This window comes from Lygodium microphyllum, chromosome 15, assembly GCF_053477565.2.
Source record: "Lygodium microphyllum isolate KBCC chromosome 15, Lygodium_microphyllum_v1.1.10, whole genome shotgun sequence".
NCBI lineage: Eukaryota > Viridiplantae > Streptophyta > Polypodiopsida > Schizaeales > Lygodiaceae > Lygodium > Lygodium microphyllum.
In genome coordinates this window covers 99,739,642-99,752,500 of record NC_141149.1, presented here as the reverse complement: position 1 = coordinate 99,752,500, position 12,859 = coordinate 99,739,642, and the positions used below count along the sequence as shown (strand labels likewise).

The window sequence follows — 12,859 nt, the reverse complement described above, 5'->3', positions numbered from 1 at the left end:
ACATTGAAAGAGTATAAGGGGAAAGCCAAAGTGGTTAGACAAAGAAGATTGGAGAAGGATCAAAGATGAGGCCACTTCCTCTACACAAAGATAGGAGAGGAAAGTTGTGAGGGTGTGACTAGAGGCTACTTCAATGCAGCAACATAATAGTGGTAGCTAGCACATACACCTATCTAGAGGATTTTGTCAGTATGTTACTTTTATGATTAAATATTTACCATCTTATCCATGTTGCTTGTCTTGAAGTCGACCTTGCTCTCCTGTGCACCCTAATCCCGTGGGAGCACTAGCCAATTGTGGTTGGTCAATATAGAGGTCTACACCATCTTGCTTTACTACCAATTGTTTCGAGTCCTTTTCCTTAGTAGCAAGCTCTTTTCAAACCACCTATATCCAGTTATGCTTTGACTATATCCAAGGAAACCGGATTGAAAGTAGTGCCTTGAAATTGAGTTTGGAGTTGTTGCTCAGTCCTAGTAACAGAAATTAGACCTTCCCTACTAACCTAACTAGGTGACATTGGAGCTTTGAAATGAGTAGGCTCCAAACTAGAGTAGGCCTCCTCAACCTGAGGTGTTGGGAATAAAAAGGTGAAGAACAACTTTAATTCCTGCATAGTGATTTACACAAAATATTAGCTCCATAGGGGACTAATTTTTGTACTTTGTCCCTATTTGATCTGTCTATTACATTTGCACAAAAATGCTTATATGCTACTCCAAATCCTCTTAAAACTATGCCTTTGACAAGTATAAAGCCTCCGCTTACGGTAGAGGGTAAGATTCTTTGCATAGATGGTCTTAGATCCTGTAGAAGGAGGCTAAAGACCTATGGATAACAAGCTACCCTAATGTATACCCTATCAATCTCAGTCAAAATAAGAATAAAAAGTGTTTTCTCTCTTCCAAAGCACAAGACATACCCTCATTGGTGTTGGAACCTTTTTTGACCCTTGAATCCACTTGAGTTTGCATGCCCAATCTCCCCCTTTGCATTCCACATTTGATGTTGTCCCCCTTTGACCTATTTGTGCCTAATTACTCCTAGGGAATATTTCCCCCAAACTCCCAACTTTTATTCTCTTTTTCCCTTTGCGTTCCACAAGTCCCCCCCCCCCTTAAGCCATACACTAGGTCGCATGAAAACTAGGATTTGCAAAGTCCTCCTCTTGAGTTAGCCTCATATTTGACTTTCCACCACTTAAGATTTCTTGTAAATTGAGCCAATGCACTAAGTAAACTCTCCCATAAGCCTTGCTCCTTATGTCCTGCAAGCAAAGCATAAAACTTTGGAAAGTACAGGTAATCATCCACTTTCAGAGCTTAAACCAAAATTCCCATGACAGAGGAGAGAAGCGCATTATTATTATTTTTGTTGAGAGGTGAGGGATTGAGCATAAACTATTTTAACTCTAATCAATGAGCATGTGCATGAATATTGTATAGTCTATAAGCACCATAAAATAGGCTAGGCATGACCTGCCTCAATGCATCCATCTTTTCATGTATTGCATAGGGTGTTTAAGTTGCAAAGCATGGTTTCTTGGTCTATCTAGTGTCTTAAATTGCACCAATACCTCTTATTTTCTATGTCTCTACAAAATTGTGCGTGAAAAATATCTAAAAATAATTTAATTGATAAATATTTGAAAATGAGATAAAATATTTTAGAATTGAAAAACCCCATCCTCGCCTAATACGCCCAATTTCTCGTACTTGATTAATTACCATACAAGTTAGCTAATCATGAATTATATCAAAGGAAGGACAATCATGACCACATTGAATGAGCTTGTTGTGGACGTGTGCGTGCATGGCATAACAAAGAAATGGAGAGCTTAGGACCTCAATAAAATGGATTATATCGTAAGCACTCTCCATGAGGACTTTTCACATCTCTTTATCATAGGTAGTTTTTCTCCCCGTGGACCTTTCTTTGTGTCCTTTCTAGTTAAGAACATCATTTTCTAATGCTTTATGCATGACATATTGCTTCCTATTATGGCAATCTCTTACATTTTTATGGAGCTAAAACTTTCTAGTCTCAACCTTGATCCAATTTTTAATAGTAAATAAGTTATTGGCACGCAATGTATGCCTTTAAACTCGACATATTCCGACAAGTCTCGGCAAGTTACTTTTCTCTTATATGTGGGTCCTTTGAGCAAGAAGTTATAGGTTGTGTAAAAGTTTTAAAGCTATATTGTAGGATCTTTTACTAAATCCTGACTCTCCTAGATCTGATAATTGCTGCAAGTTAGCTAATGGGACACGTTATGCATTAGTGGGCTGAAATTATAAGACTTCTTAGCAAACATTGGGCAGTGGCTTTGACGAGGATATGTAGAGAGTTCACTTTGAAAATGGCCTAATTCACCAGTCTGTAGACTGGCTAGTAGGTAGATAATTTTACTTGGAAGCGAACTATCTAGACATCCTCATGATCCCATTAAATCCAAAAGTCAAAATGTAGCTGAATGGTTATGCATGGCGCGACTAGTTATAAACTTATATCATTGTTTGTTTGTGATTCACGTGCTGGTCGATATCATGTTTTGTAGAATAGAATAGTCATCGATCATGATCATCGTGCGGCACGACTAGTTGTATCTGCATTTGTTAGAGGCAGGTGATTCACGAGCCGGTACTCGATAGGCCTTAATAATAACCTGCATGAGCTGGCTTCTGACTGTATAGGGCGTTGAAGGTCCGGCACGCTAATCCAGCAACGCGGCTGGAATATTGATAGCTAATGAATATTGGATTATAAGAAATCTACTCGTCCATCTTCTTTCGGCGGGCCTTCCAAGTTCCAGGCTCTCTCTTCTGTAAAGCTAGATCGGCAGCTCCCTATAAAGCTAGAGGTTGTCGCAGCTCGAAGAAGCCATCGATCGGTCTAGCTGACAGCTATACTACACTAAGGCATATATATCCACGGCCTGTTAATATTGCGGGAGCTGTGTGCTGACGAATATTGTGGAGGGCGGCGCGATGGCGATGATCACTGCTGGCGCCCGCCGCAGGCATCATGTAATCATGATCCAGGTGGCCACAGTTGCTCTGGTACTAATGTGGATTATAGGGCTTGCTCGGGCGAACATCGTGCTGTCCAACTACTCAAACAAGACGGTGAGCGTGGGCAACGACCCCACCAACCCCCGCAGCGCCAATGTGGCGACGCTGCAGCCGGCGGGCCCGGCGGTGAGCCTCCCGAGCGGGGCCTACTACCTGGCCAACAAGCTCGTCGTTACGGCTGAGATGGTGTTGGACGGAAGGTGGTACGTGGTCCTCAACTCCGTCGATAGCCCAGGCCTCGTCACTGCCAACCTGGTGGCCCTGGGCGTTGGAACGGTCCTCAACCAGAAAGACGCCGTGCCCATCACGGGTGACTTCTAATGAAGGTAGCGCCCCCGGTCGCGGCCGCCTCCCGGTACTTGTATTCGCCTGCATTCATAAGATGTCTCTGCTCATCCATCCCTATTATAAGCGTGAACGTTGTACTTATAGACCTCTCTCTCTGTCTGTCTATCTGTCTGTCTGTCTGTCTCTCTCGCCTTGCTATAAAACGAGGAAGGCGAAACTTTAAGCGAGTTTCAAAACAAGTCTGCTGCAACTCAAGAAACACACCAGAAAAGAAGAAGTGGTCTTCTACATACATGCTAATGGAAGTTAGTATTGTACCTAAGAAAATGCTTAAAAATGGCTCAAATTGCCACTGCATCTAAGTGCACATAACGTAAAGGAGCACATGGACTTCACATAAAGGTTTGCCAGTATTGAAGCCGCTGCAGAATCAATGACTCCATGGCCCTCATTGTCCAACTATTCTAGCAAGCCATCCCATTGTGCTTCTTTATCAAGTTTGATGCCATGAATCATGTCTCACAACAAGGTACTACAAGCTCGAACACATTTCATAACTCACAATTATGGTACAACATCATGGAAAGAAAAAATCAAACCATGAAAGTTTGTGAAGTGAATCCAAGGGTTTGGATTGATAATACTTGTGGATAGTTAAATTAGTTGTCAAGCTACATAGAGTATCATCTCAAGAAACTAAGATAAAGTGTTTTTCACGCACATAAAGATAGAAGCATAGATAACTTCCAGTGAAGAAATTCCTTCTCAAGTTAATCAAATGCTAGGCTTCAATTACAAGGACACCAAAGTTGAGGTGGATATGGATGTTTGGATTGATAGTATGTTTGATTATTTCTTTGCAATTGGAACTAATGTAGTGAGTATATCCATGATAGTGCATTTACATCTCATTGGTGAAGCCAAGTTGTTGTGGAAATAGATGGTAATGCTATGTTAGAAGAATCAAAGATATATGATAAGATAAAAGCTAATGTAAGAGCAAGATACCTTCAATTCTCTTTTGAAACCTTGAAGATATATGGATAAGATTACTGCTTGTAAAAGGACGTGATTTTTTGAAGTATAGCATAAGAATTCTCTATAAGTAAGGGTATGAGGGAAGGTGAGGTGTGAATGAACTAAGGGTCACTCTTAGAGTAAAGGAGAGAGTGTACCAATTGTACTTCATGAGAAATTGAATAAGCAAGATCTATTTCTTGTACTTCGTGAGCTCTCTTCTCTCTCTTGTGTACACTCCTCCATGCTGCAACTCTAATATTCCAACATGATATCAGAGCCATGTCATACTTTGTGAGTTCAGCATGTATTTAATATATTATTCATCTCCAAGCTAAAAAATAGCGCAAATTTACAATTAGCATGCTTTAGCTTTTGTGTTTGCTTTTGTCCAAATAAAGAATAAAGCGGTTGGGCATTCCAAGAGTCGGGATGTGCCCAAATACAATGACCAATAATGAATATTTAAATCGTGCACCCATGAGCATACAAAATAATAAATATATATCAAGTACTTTAATAAATAAGCGCATCAAAATAAATATTGGTGCCACGTCTAAGACGCATGCCCATTAAAAATGATAATTTCTTCTAAATAACTTGAATACACGCTATCGCCCAATGCTTCCCAACGCCACCGCCGCCTGCTCTACACATCAATTGAAGCATTCACAATTGTTAGAAAATAATAAAATTAAACTGACAATTAAAGTGAATACCTAGTAGTCTTCAACTACAAAATAAATAAATAGATTGGAACTCTGTCCTAACCTTAATTTAATACGAGTGCGCACTCTAAACTTATAAACGTCCATTAATTTAAATATGTATTTTGCGAAATCACCCGCTATGGAATCACCCACTTGCACATTAAATTAACGAGATGCCCGAAAAGGATGGGCGTCTCCATCGACTTTTCGCACAAGGAATCCACCTAGTGTACGAGCCCCAGCAAATATAATTTTACAAAATCCACCGCAAAACCTCACGGAATCCAGGGATAGCAAGTGTGATGGTCCACTACAAGATATAGACCCTATAGCGACGTTTAAAGCGACGAAAATACAAACAACAAAATTTGCCCCCGTCGTCGCAAAAAGCGTCGTTATTGACGACGCCATACAATTGTCGCTATATGCGTCGCTATATGCGTCTCTATATGCGTCGCTATATGCGTCGCATTTGCGACATAAATAGCGACGGTTGCAGAGAATTTGCGACGCTGATAGTGACGACAATAGCGACGCGTGCAGTAAATTTGCGACGCAAATAGCAACGGTAACAGAGAAAAAAAAAATTTTGTGGCGCACTGTGTGTTGTATGAGAGCCATACAAAATAGTTTCTGCACTGCTGCATACAAAGCGTTTGCAAACAAAAAGAATGTATACTGAAATCATAAAACTGATAGATGAAATAAATACATGATATCGCATAAAATGCGATTAGTACAATCATAAAACAATATCACTAATACATAGAAAATGTCTACATAGATCGGGCGACTAAAAACTAAAGGTATGTCAGCTCTAAGGATCCAAGGGCGAGCTACAAATCGTCGTCCCCCGAAAGCTCTTCCCGCTGTAAAGGAGCATCAAACGGATTCTGCAGAAAAAGAAACAACATATCAATCCACCATACAATAATGCATTCAAATATCTCATGGTAACTACGGACAAGAAAGATGAGTGACTTACTGGGCCGCCGCGTCTATACAATCGGTCGATCAATGATCTGAGACCGTGCCTCTCTGCATATCGAGTCTCAAGGCCTTGCGGATCGCGATTTGTAATGGAGTGCTGCAAAGAAAACAAAATGCTAACTGTTAGAAACATGATTGCCAGTACAAAGAATATCTCAAAAAAAAAAATAAGCAAAACAAAAGAGAAACTTACAAAGTCCTCCAAATATGTCCTGTGGCCGCCACTCCCAAGATGATGTACCGATCCGGCCTCGATTCGTGCCCTCGCCGCCTCCCGCTGCTGACTCCAACGTCCTGGCGAATTTGTAGCCTCCTCCCTCAGTCGGCGCCAGTCGTCTGCATCTAACCACTCGGGCTTTGGAGCCCCACTCTTGATTGCCTTGCGTGCGTCGGATCGTCTATGTGACATGTATGCACGCATGCAATCCATCATCCAGCCCGTAGAGAATCTATCCACTGCGGCTGGCACCGGGAACTCCTCGTGCAAGGATGCTACTATGTACTCCTTGCTCCCCTCCGGTATGTTCCTCCAATGATCTAGGACGTTGTGCCGAAAAACTTGTTGGCACAACTCCCTCATGCGAGCCATCACCCTCCTCCCCTCATCATTCATGATGATGGCTCCTGACCTGCCATCCACTAGGTATCCATAATCCCTAGGAGTGTGCCTTGTATGGGCCCTCTCCCATCTCCGTCCACGCTCCTGGGCATATCCAGGAGACCCCTGAACATCCGGTGTACCGACGGGGGTACCCTCTCCCGGAGTGCCACTCAAAGGGGTACCACCAGAGGGGGTGCCACCAAAAGGAGTGCCACCAGAGGGGGTGCCACCAAAAGGAGTGCCACCAAAAGGCGTGACATCTGCCGACGGCTGCGCAAAAGCCGGAGTAACTGGAGTGGATGTCCCCACAGGTGTGACAAATCCTGGAGGTGACCGAGCTCCAGCTGAACGACGAGACGGAGACACCGCGTCCGTGTCTCCACAGCAGCACCCCCCTGATCCTCCTGCAGTCGCAGTCCCTCCCTCTGGCCCAAGTCGCGAGCGTCGAGATCGTCTGCTCGAAGCTGAAGCATCTGATCGCGCTGAAGCTGATCTAGCAGAGCGCCCTGACGAAGAACGAGACAGCTCCTGATCTGCAATCTCTCTGAATCTCGCGAGCTGATCTGGAGACATACGTGCCATCATCTCCTGAAACTCCTCATCGCTCATCCCTCGACTCATCCTGAAAATATCGATACCTGCATAGATAAAAAATAATGTTAGAATAATCAATTTAAACTATACAAAGCACATTAATATAAATCATTTTTGAAAAATCCCTCTTAAAATGCATATCTTATCTACCTTTATGGAAGATCTAAACAACGAATTGAGTAATACAATTCTCCAAGAATGAAGTATTCTATGGTCCCATGTTAATCTCCTGACACAACTCTGCATACACTGGAAGGTCGATAGACATGTCACCACAAAAGAACGAGTCTGCCTCGTTCTCAAAAAATTCTACGACTTCTGTATTTCCATCATTGTTAGCCGATGCGGGCTCCAAGCTTGCGGTGGCCTCCACCCCTTGTAATTTCGATCCCTCTATTTGCATATTTTCTTCATCTATGCCTGGAACATCGCTTTGATCGTATACTCTCGCACCTTGAGGAGTTGAAGGTATAACATACCACCATCGAGGTTGTCGGGGATTTGGATAGAAGATTACCTGTTCACAAACACTTACAAATCGTCTTCAAACCATTGTGACATAAACCATGTCGTATTACAATTAGCAAGCAAATGCCTAGTTGTACCTGTTCACAATGGGCCAGCAACACAAAGGTGTCGCGCAAATCCATCCATTTTTTTTCGGAATCTATTTCGAGAAATCCAGATGGACCTCGTTGAACTGTTGCGCCAGCTCCTCCAAGTACCACTTTGAACCACTGCACGTCGAATATTATCATGGAGAAGCTACGGTAATCCACCGTAATAATACTTTGCAAATTCCCAAAATACTCCATCTCATCCACAACCGTGTTCGGATCCGTTGCTCGTCGCCGGCTCTCTTGCTCAAACCTTGCCATGACACCACAGTCCATTGTGGAGCACATTTTGTCAATACGCTCCACCCGAAAATGCCGTCTGCGCGACCACGCTGCACTATGTATTTTGTACTGCACATTGAAACACTCAAATTAGATGTAGTAAGCAAATTTAGATACGACACATTCTAAACCCCTCATTACCTTTGGACTACATCCCCTCGAGAACTCCCACTCCTCCATTGAGACCTCTGTCCCTTCGCTGGATGCTGCGGTCAAGGCTCCATGCAACCATCGTGTTGACATAAACCGCGGCATCTCCTCCATGCCTTCGGGATATCGAATCGGTCGGTGACGCGTACTGCGTCGGAATTCAGCTCGCGCTTCCTCTCGATCTTGCCTTGCAATCTGGTACTTGGCGAGCCACGTCTCCATGGAGGCATGGTGCAACATACAAAAGCGATTCACCTTCTCTTCCATTGAGGCATCCATTCTTTTTTCTACCCCATTTCCAACCACCACATCTCCAGTCAACCTGTCATCGTCCTTCAGCGTCCATAGCATTTCATTGTCTGGTTCCACCGTTGGTAGCCATTGTGAGATATGCACTAACGCCTCTGACACCAACCAACCTTCCGCCATGCTACCTTCCGGACGAGCTCGTTGTCGCACAAAGCCTTTCAGGGTTTTCATGAAGCGCTCCAGGAAGAACATCCATCGCGTATGGACAGGTCCAGCAATCTCCACTTCATCCACAAGATGCACAAGAAGGTGAACTTGTATCGTGAGCATGCTAGTGGGCAGGTATTTCTCAAAGAGACAGACCGTCTCAACTGCTCCCCGCCTTGCGGATTCAATAGAGGACGTCTTAATCTCTTTCTGTGAGATCCATTGCATCAAAGTCGACAGCTTGTAAATGGCCCCGCGAATTTCTGGAGTTAGGCATCCCGCGATCGCGATCGGTAGGACAAACTACCACAAATGAGAAAGCATTAAGAATAATGGTCACTTTTCAAATTTCAAAATGTCCACGCTAATTAAAATCCATTCTGTTCACAAACCTGACATATCTTATGCCAATCATGGGATTTTAGCCCAGAAATTTGGTCATCTTTAGAAAATGCGGACCTGAGAGAACGCATCATACCCGTCGGAGTGCGGATAGACTTGATTACTTGCTTCACAATGCGCTCTTCTTTGGTAGACAAAACCCAGGGAGCGCGAGGAAGTTGCACTCCCCCTTCAGCACTCGACTACGGCCAAAGCGCCTCCATCTTACCTACCTCCTTTAAATCCATTCGTGACCCCATAGTGTCTCTCTTTCCTGTGATGTGGTCCCATAGCAAGCTGCCCACATTTTTGAAAATATGCATGGGATCCAACAAGTGGTTGACCTGTAAGTGGGTCCAATATGGCAACTCGTAGAAAATTGAGAACCGTCGCATTCCATTTGGATGTGAATCCGGGTTTACCATTTTCAGCTCGTACCAGCTTGCAGCGTTCATACGTGCTGGAGGTCGTCCAAGAAAACCTTCCCTGAGTTCATGATCCTCCGGCAAGAAAGCGGCGTGTCCTTGATATACCATCTTCTTCATGGTTCGTGACCTTCGGGAGTCTAACTGTGGCCCACACAATGGACATGCATGATAACCTGAGGTAACGAGACCTGCAAGGCGATCCACGACCTAGTGAATACTTGATTGAATGAAATAAAATATAGATATTACCGGCGAGAACAAAGGTCTGCTCACCTGAGCACTCTCCCAATCCCGGAAAGTCATGCATCGTCCACATGAGAATGGCTCGAATGTTGGCTGACCGCTGACCATCGCACCTGCTCATATCTTGCACCGTGACCCCCTCCTCCCACAAAATCTTAAGCTCATCGACTAATGGACGAAGATACACGTCCATATTTTTTACTTTGTAGCGGCCCGGGACGAGCAAGCTAAGGATGAGATGTCCTTTCTTCGTAGAAAGCCATGGAGGAATGTTGTAGTTGACAAGCACTATAGGCCACACATTGTAAGAAGTCGAACGCAGATCGAATGGGTTCAAACCATCCATGGCAAGACCGAGCCGAAGATTCCTTGGCTCTCGCGCAAAGCGTGGGAAGGTAGAGTCAATGTGGCTCCATGCGCGCGAATCTGCTGATATTCGTTGCACTCCATCCGTGGACCTATTCTGCACATGCCACGTTGTCAAGCTTGCCATGGCAGACGTGCGAAACATGTGGTTTATGCGGGGGATGAGCGGAAAGTGTCTGAGAACTTTTTGAGGGATGGTCTGCCCTTGCAAGTCCTATCGATACTTGTGAGCACCACACTTTGGACATGTCTCCATAGTCTCGTATTCATCTCGAAACAATATGCAGTCGTTGATACATGCATGGATGTTATTGTAGTCCATGCCAAGCTTCCGTAAAACATGTCGTGCATCATCACGAGACTCAGGCATGGTGTTTGCAGGTGGCAATATATGATATTTCAATAACCTGAAAAAATCATAAAACACCTTGAAAAATCCATCCATGTTTGCAATAATACTGTTTTTAAAAAAAACAATGAAGTCTGTGTGCAAGGTACCTGAATAACTCAGTCACACTCGTATCGCTCCAACCATATTTTGCTTGCACACTTAAGAGTGCAAGCAATGTCTTCAATCGAGATACTCGGCACCCATCATATAATGGTATGGATGCTTCCTCTCTAAGCGGGTCAGATGTCTCAACATCCATGGGAATCAATGCATCGATCATTGCCTCCATCTCAGGCTCCAAGATTGTAGGCAAGTCGGGAAGGTTGTCTGTCTCCTCTGGCATTGACGGTATAGATGGGCCTTGCGAGTGGTCGATTGGCTCCTGCAATCCATCCATCGCACGTCCACGAACTCTTCTAATTGGCCGCAAAGGGTGCACTCCCCCTTGGGTCGAGACATCACCCCCCTGGATACAAAATTTGCCAACAAGACCCAATCTTATTATGTATGGTTTTTAATTAGCTTGAGAGTACAATGCATGAAAAATGCTAACTTCAAATTACCGTTTGCTGAAAGTCTGCAATCGCCTGATCAATGATCTCAGATTGAAACTCGCCAAATCGTCGTACGTGTTCTATAGACAATCGGCGTTTTCGTCTAATTGCCAACTTGCATTGAGAGCAAGGACATGGGACACGCTGATTAAGATACGACTCGCGGTCTTGAACAATAGGACCTTCTTCGTTTGCCATCTTATCTACATTACAGCAAACGAGGCTTAAATGGATAGCTTTATGGAGATGTACATCAAGTTGCAAGTTGACCATAAACCTTGCATTGTATATAGTAGTCGAGAGATTTTCTGATGTTATATCTCGGCCTTGTATCATGCTCAACGATTTGTTTGTCCCGGTAGATAATTTTTTGTTATATCTCGGCTTTGAGTATAAGTAATCCATTTTAAAATTAATGCGCACCATCTATGAAATTTTATAACTATAGTAATAAAATTTATTTCAATCAATTCTACTCATAGTCATAAGACCTGAGAGAAATTATCCTATACTCAATTTAAGGGTTTCTTCTTCTATAACAATAATTTTGGGTTCATTTTGATGAAGTACGTGGCCGTATGCAAAGCACATTGCATACCATTATCCATACGTATATTATCTTAAATTTCCTTCCCTTCCCTCTCCCTCTCTTTCTCTCCCTCTCCCTCTCTTCCTCTCTTTCTCTCACCCTCTCCCTCTCCCTCTCCTTCTCTTTCTCTCCCTCTCTCATTTCCTCCCTCCCCCTCCCTCTCCCTCGCTCCCTCTCCCTCCCCCTCCCTCTTTCTCTCCCTCTCTCATTTCCTTCCCCTCCCCCTCCCTCTCCCTCTCCCTCTCCCTCTCCCTCTCCCTCTCTTTCTCTTTTTCTCCCTCTCCCTCTCTATCTCTCTTTCTCTCTCATTTCCTAAACAAGCAAAAAATAAAGTGATTTAAACATCCTCCAAGCAAAAGGGAGAGGGAGAGATACAATGCACTCTCCCTCTCTTTCTCTTTCTATCCCTCTCTCATTTCCTTCCTCTTCCTCTCCCTCTCACTCTCTTTCTCTCTCATTTCCTCTCTTAAACAAGCAAAAAATAAAGTGATTCAAACATTAAACAAGCAAAAGGGAGAGGGAGGGAGAGAGAGAATGCACTCTCCCTCCTTCTCCCTCTCTTTCTCTTTCTCTCCCTCTCCTATTTCCTCCCCCTCCCTCTCCCTCTCCCTCTATTTCTCTTTCTCTTTCTTTCTCTTTCTCTTTCTTTCCCTCTCCCTCTCCCTCTCCCTCTCTTTCTCTCTTACTCTCTCGTTTCCTCTCCTAAACAAGCAAAGAAGAAAGTAATTTAAACATTAAACAAGCAAAAGGGAGAGAGAGAGAGAGAATGCACTCTCCCTCTCTTTCTCTCCCTCTCCCTCTCTTTTTCTCCCTCTCTCTCCCTCTCCCTCTCCTTCTCTTTCATTTCCTCTCCTAAACAAACAAAAGAGAACGATTTAAACCTTCAACAAGTAAAAGAAAGAGAGAGGGAGACTCACCAATGAGATATGGCGAGCGTGGGCGGCTTCTCTTTGCAACGAGGGCTCCTCCTCTCCTTCGCGAACAACGACGGTGGCGGTGGCGGCGGCGGCGGCGGCAGCAAGTCTCTTCCTCCTCTTCTCTCACAAAGCCTTGGCTCTCTCCCTCGCTCTCGCTCTCAAAAGGCGAAGAAAAGAAAATGAAAACGGCGCTCTGGTTTCGGCCGCGCTT

The 12,859-nt window shown here is 44.0% G+C and overlaps 1 protein-coding gene across 1 annotated transcript; it reads left to right on the top strand.

Moving 5' to 3' along the window:
- Positions 1-2,853: 2,853 nt before the first annotated feature.
- Positions 2,854-4,085, top strand: LOC148024818 (uncharacterized). Its single transcript, XM_087693776.1, has 2 exons — positions 2,854-3,429; positions 3,574-4,085. The coding sequence occupies exon 1, from the start codon at positions 2,991-2,993 to the stop codon at positions 3,393-3,395; it is 405 nt and encodes a 134-aa protein (XP_087549902.1). The 5' UTR covers positions 2,854-2,990; the 3' UTR covers positions 3,396-3,429; positions 3,574-4,085.
- Positions 4,086-12,859: the final 8,774 nt, after the last annotated feature.

What these genes read in the sequence shown, in the direction of transcription:
- LOC148024818 (XM_087693776.1), top strand. Translation starts at nt 2,991, where the DNA reads ATGGCGATGATCACTGCTGGCGCCCGCCGCAGGCATCATGTAATCATG.